At 49.5% G+C, this 10,737-nt stretch overlaps 1 protein-coding gene across 1 annotated transcript in view; it reads right to left on the bottom strand.

Annotated features, from left to right (window-relative positions):
• Positions 1-8,570, bottom strand: part of LOC138444955 (UL16-binding protein 3-like) — a 46,407-nt gene extending 37,837 nt beyond the window's left edge. The window contains exon 1 of the mRNA XM_069598700.1: positions 8,399-8,570. Coding sequence (XP_069454801.1) covers positions 8,399-8,486 — 88 coding nt within the window. The 5' untranslated portion in view covers positions 8,487-8,570. The remainder of the gene's footprint in view (positions 1-8,398) is intronic.
• Positions 8,571-10,737: the final 2,167 nt, after the last annotated feature.

Below are 10,737 nucleotides of genomic sequence, written 5' to 3'. Positions count from 1 at the left end.
ATAAAGTGTGATATAGCCAGAAATGGAACAGTATAACGCAATCAATAAAGAATAAATTACTGCAGTAAAAACATAGATGCCTCATAAAAAGGATTTGAGAGGCAAGTGCTGGACACAAAAGAATAGATACGCTGTGCTACTCCTATTTGTTGTGTTACATGATTGTGCAGTTTAACTGAATTATCTTTTTAAGATGTATTTATTTTTGGTCGTGCTGGGTCTTCACTGCTGTGTGTGGGCTTTCTCTACTTGCTGCTCTCTAGTTACGGTGCGAGAGCCGCTCACTGTGATGACTCTTCTTGTAGCAGAGTGCAGGCTCTAGGCTGCGGGCTTCAGTAGTTGGGGCACACAGGCTCAGCAGTTGAGGCTCCCAGGCTCCAGAGCACAGCCTCAGTATTTGTGGCCCATGAGCTTAGCTGTTTCACAGCATGTGGGATCTTCCCGGACAGGGATTGAACTTGTGTCTCCTGCATTGGCAGGCAGATTCATTACCAATGAACCACCAGGGAAGCCCCTAATGGAATTATTAAAAAGACATTCTAAGCTTGCTTCTAAATCACATCTCAATAATTTATGGATGAAGATTAGATGTTCCATGACTTGCAACCAGGAAATTATGCATACTGGAAAAGATATTATTTAAAGGACTACCCACAACCTAGATGGACCCTTATCAGGTGCTCTAAACCAGCTCATGCACAACAAAACTAGAGAATTAGCTCTTGGATGAATATTTTCCACTTAGAAAGGGCGACTGCACTGAACTGGCTAACAGAGAACACTGCTGACCTCAGAAACACCTAAAAACAATGCTCAAACACAGAGGATGTTTGAGCTCATACATTCATACCAGGATGAGAAGAAGACAACATCAGAAAAAATTTTAACCTTTCAGTTTTCACTAATGTCTAGACAAACTTGAAGTTTTCTCCTGTCAGGAATATATTCAGTGATGCAGAGAATTCAATTATACACTGTACCTTTTTTGCCCAGTGAGAATCACATGAATGTTTATTGAAACTCCTTTATTTTAGGGGCCCAAACGTGGTAAAGTCCTACCATTAGGTGAAGGAGACCTCACCTGGAAATAGGGTGTGTGCAGATGTAATCCAACCAAGGTGAGGTCAGCATAGATTAGGTTGGGCTCTAATCCAAAGACTAGTGCCTTTACCAGGAGGCACGCCTTTAAAGAAATGTAGACACGCAAAGAAGAGATGTACTGGGAGCCAGCGTGAGGAATCCTGCCCATGGCAAAGGTCATGAGAAAGGAAGCCAGACATATGCAAAGGTGTGATCTGGCTTCAGGGCTTCCCCCTGGGTTTTCCTGAACGTCTACCCCCCAAAACCAGAGTCTGCCTGCCTTATTGTACTGTGCTTTCCACTCTTCTGACATATCAGGGGGCCATCCCCAGTCACCTTCCTCTCAAAGGAATTAACTTAGGGCTCCAGTTAACAGTCTCCTGCATATAAAAAGAATGTCTCAGTTTAAACCCCTTTGATGGCTTTCTAACTTACCTGACCGGTCTGCCTGGACTTTTACAACTTGTGATTGTTTATGGCCCCCAACCGTGAGAGGCACAAAGCTTAAAGCATCTACAGATACAGAGCCTTTCTAAAGAGCTAAAAATTATATTGGTGACAGGTTTCACTGTTGAGTCAATGACAGCTGCCAGGCCTCCATATTCTTTATCTTTTAGGCACCTGAAGGATATTAATCCATGTAATTGGGATATAGAAAAAGGAATATAGTAGTTTTGATGTTAGCAACACTAGACTTTTGAGTTAATTACTTTTCTCTTTGTTATAAATCACTGTACTTCTTTCCTGGCACAAAAGTAGTCACAATTGATGAATGATGAGTGTGGCTGGACATGCTTCTTGGGCAGATGACCCAACAGAACCGGTGATGTCACAGCTATCTGTGTTCGGAAGGGTGCTACATGCTGTATGTGGCATTTTACTTGGAGGCTCACAACACAGACTCCTAGTGTCCTGAAGAAAGGATACACTACTTGCAGTGAGAAAGCCCATACCATTCAGCGTGGCTCCTGGTATGGTCCTGGGGCCTGGCAGAGATGAGGCCTCTGGTCATGGAATGTCAGACTTGCCCATCATGATCTGGGTTCACCCAACCTCTAACCATTAGTTCAGATAGGCCAGCCGTCATAGGATAGAAGTGATTATGTGGCTTGGCATAACCAGGGCCACAGGGAACAAATAAGATGTACCAGCAGGGGACCTAGGCCTGACACCAGAGTTGATACAGGGCCACTATCCCCTGATCACATCTGTGACTTCATGCAGTGTCCCCTGCGGCTCCTTGAACCAAGGAAGCCAGTCTACAGCCGAGGGGGTGCATTAGCCCATAACAGCCAGATCCACACTCCTATCACAGTCCCACCACCAGAAGCTACAAGGCAGGACAGGGTTCGTTTCTGGTTCATAAACAGACAACTGAGGCAGCTCTTGGATGATTCTCTAGGGAATGGATCACTCATTACTGGGGTCAGAAACTGGGACAGTGGACAAGTCTGGTTCTCAGTTGATTTATACATTATATTTGGCTCCTGCTGCTCCCCAAATGCGGAAGCTCCTTTTGCACCCAGATACAGATACCAAATTGCCTAATGAGACCTTGAGATTTACTTTCTTCTGTAGAAGAAATATCTGTCAACTCCTACCTTAATCAATAACCATTATAGGCTGCTGCTGCTGCTGCTGCTAAGTTGCTTCAGTCGTGTCCGACTCTGTGCGACCCCATAGATGGCAGCCCACCAGGCTCCCCCGTCCCTGGGATTCTCCAGGCAAGAACACTGGAGTGGGTTGCCATTTCCTTCTCCAGTGCATGCAAGTGAAAAGTGAAAGTGAAGTCGCTCAGTCGTTAGCGACCCCATGGACTGCAGCCTACCAGGCTCCTCCAGCCATGGGATTTTCCAGGCAAGAGTACTGGAGTGGGGTGCCACTGCTGACGGTGTCCCAATTCCTAGACACTATGAATGTGGGAGCAAAGGGTAGGCGTGGGGATGCCCTGCCTCACCCTCGAGCCCTGTGTCACACTCTGCGAAACCCTGTGTCCATGCCTCCTAAGTTAGGTCCTGGGGGCCAGGTCAGAGGGGTTTGCTGGGTGAGTTATCAGACAAAGGGATAAGATGCCAGTTGACAGAGGGCATGTTTAGACTCTCTTCAAGAGACAGGAAGCTGTTGGAGGCCCTGAGCTTCTTGGGATCATGGAAAAATGGGTAATAAATGCTCTTGTAACCAAAAGGGCCCTAGGGCGCCTTAGTGGGAAAGACCCGCCCCCATGGTCTCTGTCTGCCTCTCGTTTGTAGAAAAGTTTTAGTCAGCCAGGCCTCCTGTGAGTCTCAAAATGGTGGTTTAAGAGTTAAGGATTAGAACATGTGAAGATGGAGAAAGGAATACTCCTTAGGCTGGGAAACTGGTAACAATTTAGACTGTGACCAGCCACAGAGCAGTGTCATGAAACTCCCAGTTCCCTGAAAGATAACAAAGAGCTGACACAAGCCTCAAGTTGCTTCTACAGGAAGCAGACCCCCAGCACATCAAAACTGCTGGCTGCAAGCACGCAGACCCCCAGACTGGTTGAAAGCATAAGCTTGGTGGTGCTCAAATGTTCGGCTTGTGCCAACCACCCTGACTGTGCTCAAGACGCTGATGCGCCCTGCAGCAGCCACCTCTGCCCCCTTTCTAGCCTGGAAACTTGGAGGCGGTCTGAGGACTTTAGGCCACTATTTTCCCGGGGCTCCTGAGCAAACCAACTTGTCCTTTTCAACCACTTGTTACTTTCATAGGTGGTAGGATCTGAGTCATAACCAGCTTCAACTAGTAACACCCTGAGCTGTCTGGGAGGAGCTTTGACTCCAGGGAGGCGCTGATCAGTGGCTAGGTATTGAGTGTCTTCCTCATGATGCATATGTAATTAAAAAATAAATAAATTGAATTCTTTAATTTTTTCAAGTGTTTTAAAAAATTCATTTTCTACTTAAGCCAGCCTTGAAGATAAGCACAAAATCTGTTTACTTTTTTTTTTTTTCCTACGCAACACAACTCGGGCACCCATTCTGTGCATAGCACTGTTCTAGGTGCAGTAAAAGGGATTTTTTACTATTGACGTGACCCAAACCCACATCTGGCACTGAGAAATGCTAGCATCTGCCAAATTTAAGATGTTTCAGTAAATTCCTCTCCTACTTTCCCCAAAGCAAGAAGGCAGAACTCGTCTGTATTAAAAAAAATTTAAAAAGGCAACTTTCCATGAAAGAGTAGTTTCTGTTTCTATTGTATTTTTTCTTTTTTTTTCCTTCTACCTTGTAAGTTTTCTTCCTCCAACACTGCTTTTTCTTGTACAAGGTGAGTGCATTTTTTAATTTTTCTTTTCGTAAGACAAAGTATTTCATCTTATAAACAAATAATTCCCAGGACTAGTGATAAATATTTTTTTAAAAAGGAAGAAAGAAAGAAAGAAACTTAAGGGTTTCCCTGGTGGCTCAGCAGGTAATGAATCCACCTGCAATGCAGGAGACCCCAGCTCAATTCCTGGGTCAGAAAGATCCCCTGGAAAAGGGAGAGGCTACCCACTCCAGTATTCTTGAGCTTCCCTGGTGCCATCTAGCTTCTTTCCTAGATGGTAAAGAATCCACCTGCAATGTGGGAGACCTGGGTTCAATCCCTGGGTTGGGAAGATCCCCTAGAAACAGGAAAGGCTATCCACTCCAGTATTCAACCCTGGAGAATTCCACGGACTGTATAAGTCCATGGGGTTGCAAAGAGTCAGACAGGATTGAGCAACTACTCATGGCAGATTCAAGGATGAATCATCTACCTGGCCGTGAATGACACACCACAGCTCTCCATTTCTGGGCTGAGGATCAACAGCGAAGTTGTAGCAAAGAGAGTGAGCTCCTGTGAAGGAAAACGCAGGTGAGGACAGGTTTTGGAGAAGACCCGTTACCTCCTCCCCCAACTTATGTGAGAGCAGAGGAAAGCTGCAGGGCTGGGTTGGTAGAGCAGGAAGGCCCCTCTGCTCCCAACACCACCTACAGGCTGAGCAAGTGGAGAAACCACACAACATTATCTCTACTGTGCTGATAAGGCCAACACAGAACCGAAAGCTACAGAAAGGAGAATTCACAATTGGGGTCACAGGGTTTAGCAAGGCCAGGGAGATGCTGCTGATCTACCACTTTGATGGGTCTTGGGATCCTGGAGAAGGCCTGGCCCACATGGCATGAAAGAGAAAATCCAGAACTTCCGAGGCAGGTGGTAGAGGAGGGGATCAAAGGCTCAGAGAAGTGAATGTGCCAGGGTGGACACGGTATGAAAGGGCAGGAAAGTGTGCAGTCCCCCAGGTTCTATGGAGCCCGAGAGGAAAGAATGGATGAGAAGCATCTCCAACAGCTCCAGGGTGACTTTTGCTGAGGGTCAGGGTCGGTGGTGGGACTGGTGTTCCTGGGCGCTTCCAGCAGGAGTGAGGATGGAGAAGGCGGAAGAGCTGATGCCAGGGGGAGTGCCCTATGTCAGAAACAAAGCAGATGCAGCGGCCAAGGGGACCAGAGAGCCCCCCTGTAGCCAGGCCTCACTGCAGAGAGTACCACGCTGGCTCCTAGCACAGGGCGATCCTAGAGGCAGACAGATGAGCAGTGAGCCCTGCTAAAAACTACACAGTTGAAAGGAAAAATTATATAAAAAACAGAGACAAACACAAGGCTGGATGTTCAGGAACCTGAGCAGACATCCCAACAAAATGTCCAGGTCCTTTGTGCAGTATCCAGCACTGAGTCAGGTCTTATATTCAGAATCCATTCCTAGAGACAGAGATGCCAGGCATCAGCAAGGAGGGCCCTCTTATCACCACAGCAAGTGCAGAAGTCCTTCTGGCCTTGGAAGCCACACGGTCATTGACTGGGGTAAGTGTACACTTGGCAGAGAAGCCACCGCCACGTTCATAAGGACCTAGAGTGGGACTGTCATCATGTCCAGCAGTCTGAAACATCGTCATGGCCCGCCTGTTATTACTGTGGTGCCTCTGATCTGTGTAAGGAATACACTTCTGTCCCACGTCCTGCCCACAGGAGTGTCACCCATTCACTGGTCCTCATAGTGCTCATTTCACATCCACTGCATTTGCATATGAATGAAAAATCTTCACAGTTAGTAAGTTACCATGTGGTGAGGGCTACCACAGCAGCGATTTCCAAGTTCACACTTCTGACACGGACCTTCATCCCCCAATAGTACATGTAAGCAATATCATATTCTGGAGAAAATGACAGAGAGGAGTACCAACCTACAACCCTCCAGGGCTGCAGGAGTGTCGACCCTATCCGATCTCCATTTAATTCCCAGTGTGTCCATAAATTTCTATAATTGTACATATGACATATTCAGGCTCTGCAGATCATGGCTTTCTGTTACAACTGCTATCCTAGCACAAAAGCAGTCACAGATGAGTGGTGAATGATGACCTGCTTCTTGGGCAGATGACCCAGCAGAACCTGTGATGTCAGAGGTATCTGTGCTCTGAAAGGTGCTATGTGCCGAATATGGCATTTTACTTGGAGGTTCACAACACAGACCCTTTATGTCCTGAAGAAAGGCCATGTGATTTGCAGTGGGGAATACGACACCATTTAAATGTGGCTCCTGGTGTGGTCCTGTGGGCTGGTGGAGGTGAGGCCTCTGGTCATGAAATGCCAACATTGTCTATCATGATCTGGGCTCATCAAACCCTAATCATTAGTTTAGATAGACCAGCCATCAGAGGATTAAAGAGATATTGTCGTTTGGCATAAGAAGGGCCAGAGGCAACAAATAAGAGAGAGCAGCAGGTGGCCTAGGCCTGACATCAGAATTGTTGTGGGACCACTATTCTCCAGGGCCTGCCCCCGTGGCTCAGCAGTAAGGAATCCACTTGCAATGTCGGAGTTGGAGTAGATGTGGGATCTATCCCTGAGTGAGGGAATATCCCATGGAGGAGAGCATGGCAACCCACTCCAGTGTTCCTGCCTGGAGAATCTCTTGGACAGAGGACCCTCGTGGGCTATAGTCCATAGGATCATAAAGAGTTGGACATGACTGAAGCGACTTAGCATGCACATACTACCCTGCTCATGCCTGAGGCTTCATGCAGTGTCCCCTATATCTCCATGGACCATGGAAACCACTCTAGAGCAGAGGGGGTCAGGGGACATTAGCCCATATCTGCTGGACCCACAATCCTTTCACATTCACACCACCCAGAACCTACAAGGCAGGACAGAGCAAGTTTTTGGTTCACCAACAGGCAGCTAAGGAATCCCTTGCACTAGTCCCTAGGGGATGAGTCATCTGTTACTGTTTTGTGACCCAGGGAAGTCACATGATTCTTTAGGTTTTATCCAGGTCGTCTTTGCCTGCTCTTGTAGCACAAACGTGGAGATGTAGAATGCACACAGACACCAAATAGCCTGTCGAGACAAACAGATTTACTCTCTATCTTTTGAAGAAAAGGTTCTCCAACTCCTGTCTTAAATAATAGCTATTCTAGGCCACTGTCTCCATAGTCTCAGGGAATATGAGTGTGGGACTGAAGGGTAGAAGTGGGGGTGCCCGTCCTCACCCTCGTGCCCTGTGTCACACACTTTGGGAAGCTCTTCTCCCATCTCTCCTGCTTTATGTCCTGGGGGCTAGGCTGGGAGGCTTCTGCTGGGGTGAATTCTCAGGCAAGAAGATAGGATGCCAGTTGAAAGAAGGCAGGTTTAGGATCCCTTCACAGATGGGAAGTGGTTGGAGGCTCTGAGGTTCTTGGGATGGGGAGGAATTCGAAAAAAAAAATAGTGTTGTAACCAAGCAGGACTCTAAGGAAGCTTCCTACGACAGACTCCACCCATCTCCCCGCCCAGCCCTCCTGCACTGGGCCCCCCACTTCCCGCCCAAATGGCAGACTCCACCTCGACCCTTGCCCATCTCCCGCCGCCTCTCCTGCGGCCAAGGCAACTGGTCAGACTCCACCCAGCCTTCCCCTGAACCCCCGTGGGTTCGGTCCCTCGGAAGCGGCCGCCACCTTTCCTGCACCCGCTTCAGTGACTCCGAATTCCTGACGGGGGAGCCCGGGGGGCTGCAGCAGCATTTCGTGACGCCCACCTGCCTCTCATGTCTCCCTGCCTTCCCTCCCTTCCTGATGGGATTCCTTTTTCACCCAGATCTTGTCTTTTCCCTGCAGGGGGACTGCAGCCAGCCGCGAGAGGAGGCGGGGAGCAGGAGCCCAGCGGGAAAGGAGCGCGCGGAGCTTTAAACAGGGAGGGGGCCCAGTCGCGTGTTCCCCGAACCGCCTCGGACACCCCGTCCCTCTCGGGTCTTATGGCCCCATGTCCTCTCCTCGCAGGTTAATCCCCGAACTCACCGCCTCCCGCCGTGCAGAACCGGGGAGCCACGAGGAGCACCAGAGCCGTGAAACCAAGACGCGCTCCGGGGCCAGCCTTCCAGTCCATCGCCAGCTGGAGACTGGTTGGATCCGACTTCGCGGGGAGCTATTTATACCCGCCCAGCCTTTAGTCCGTTCTCCGCCCCAGTCTGCTCCCCTCGTCACTGACGCCGGGCAGTAGCCGACCTGCGTGACTCACTCCTGTCCCTTCCAGTCCCTCCCCGTTTCTTTCTCCTCCGAGTCCTTCTCGCCCCTTCCTCCCCATTCCCGCCTGTCTTCCTGCGGTGGTGGTTTACTCGCTCAGTCGTGTCCGACTATTGCGACCCCGAGGGCTGTAGCCCGCCGGGCTCCTCTGACCATGGGGATTCTCCAGGCGAGAGGACTTCAGTGGGTCGCCATGCCCTCCTCCTTGGGATTTTCCTGACCCTGGGATCGAAGCCGGATCTCCTACGTTGTAGGCAGAGTCTTTACTGACTGAGCTTCTAGGAAAGCCCTGCTTTTCTTTAAAAGACTCGATTGCCCCCTGCACCGCCCCCCCCACCCAAAAAAAACACCACCCCCACCGGAAAACTCTGCGGATCTGTGGAAAGGGCCTGGAGAGAGCCCTTAACTGCAGTGTCATCAGCAATATATTTTCTAGTAGTTTCTGTCCCAGGGTAGTCCTAGACATTTTGTGGGCCAAAGTAACTGCTCATTAGAAAGGGTTTGAGGACTGAGTCTGAAACCCGATTTACAGGATCCGCGTGGAGACGGGGAGCCTGTGCCCCCCGGGCGCCCCCTGGCGGTCACTCTGGCTGCTTGTTCTACTCTGGTGCCTTTGTGCATGCTAAGTTGCGTCAGCCATGTCTGACTCCCAGTGCCTCATGGACTTTAGCCCACCAGGCTCCTCTGTCCATGGGGATTCTCTAGGCAAGAATACAGGAGCGGACTGCAATGCTGTCCTCCAGGGGATCTACACTGTGGCCTGTGTGATCCATTTTCTTCCCCCTCATAGTTTACTTCTATGCAGTATCCAAGCAGCATTGAGCATCTCAGGTTTACGTCTCAGGGCTATCCACTGATGAAGAGTGAGATCATCCATCACTCATTGGGGCTGGCAAGACCTCCTGATTCTTGGGAAGGGGGTCTACCAATGACATTGAGAGGTCAACGTCTGTGACAAAGGGATCCACCTCTGTTATCATGGGGCTCTTGGCCTCTGCTTCAGGGGTGACTGAGCCCTGAGCTCGGAAGGTCGCGCTGACTCAGCACGGGCAGTGCTCCATTTCATGTCTTGTCACTGAGTGAGGCTGGCTTCTCTGTTTATAGATGTGGAAATGGATGCAAGCAGAGTTTTACCGAAGTAGCAAGAGCAATCAGGTGGAGTTTCATGTTGTTGGAAGTATGCTAGTGGTCAACACTCATTAAAATCACCTCGCAGTTGATTCCACTCCCATCTGGGGTCTAGACTGTGCCCAGGTGCCAGGAGCATGCACGGGTGGGGGTGGCCAGGCCTGTCCAGAGAGCCCCGTCTTCCCCCACCTGGCTGTCCTGACCAGGACTCTAATGCTGTCTTTCTGCCTTTCTCCTGCTCTCCCACTCACTTGGCTCTTCGCCAGCCTCCTCCACTGGGGCTACATGGTCCCGGTATTGCCTCTTGCCAGAGATTAAACCCAGGCCCCTGTCCCCAGGCCTATGCATGAGAGTCTTCCCCTGACACATCGGTCACCTGAACCCACCAAGTTGCTGCCCCACCCAAGCCTGAGTCCTGTCCTCCTTCCAGCCCCCATGTGTCTCTGTTCCCAAATTGTTACACACCAGGCTCTTGGCCTCCTTCATCAATAGAAATCAACCAGAGGCCAGGCAATAGAAATAAATCAAATTTCCTAATCAAAAGAAATTGAGGTAAGGCTTTATTGGGGCTCCTGCTGCAGCTGAGGGGAGAGAGGACAAATGACAGTTTTGTTGCTTGCTCACTCCCTGAGGTAGTGGGGTGAGCTTGTTCCTTCTATAGGGTGAGGGGAGGGGTGTTCCCAGTCTATAGGGTGAGTCAGAGGGGTGGCTAAGTGACTGGCTGAACCCTCAAGTGTTGTTGTGAGTTGGGGGCATGTGAGGCATCCTGCTTTTGCTTGGGCTCTTCAAAAGTGGCAGTTGGGTTTTTCATCTCTTTGTGTCTTTTTCCCAGAATAGCTTCAGCTACTCCACCTAAAAAAGTCTATTTTTAAAAACCTTTTTATTTTATATTGGGTATAGCTGATCTACAAACAGTGTTGGGATAGTTTCAGGTGAACAGCTAAGGGACTCACCCGTACACATACATGTATCCATTCTCCCTACAC

This window comes from Ovis canadensis, chromosome 8 (assembly GCF_042477335.2).
Source record: "Ovis canadensis isolate MfBH-ARS-UI-01 breed Bighorn chromosome 8, ARS-UI_OviCan_v2, whole genome shotgun sequence".
Taxonomy (NCBI): domain Eukaryota; kingdom Metazoa; phylum Chordata; class Mammalia; order Artiodactyla; family Bovidae; genus Ovis; species Ovis canadensis.
The sequence above is the reverse complement of the archived record's forward strand: the minus strand, read 5'-3'. Positions and strand labels throughout refer to the sequence as shown.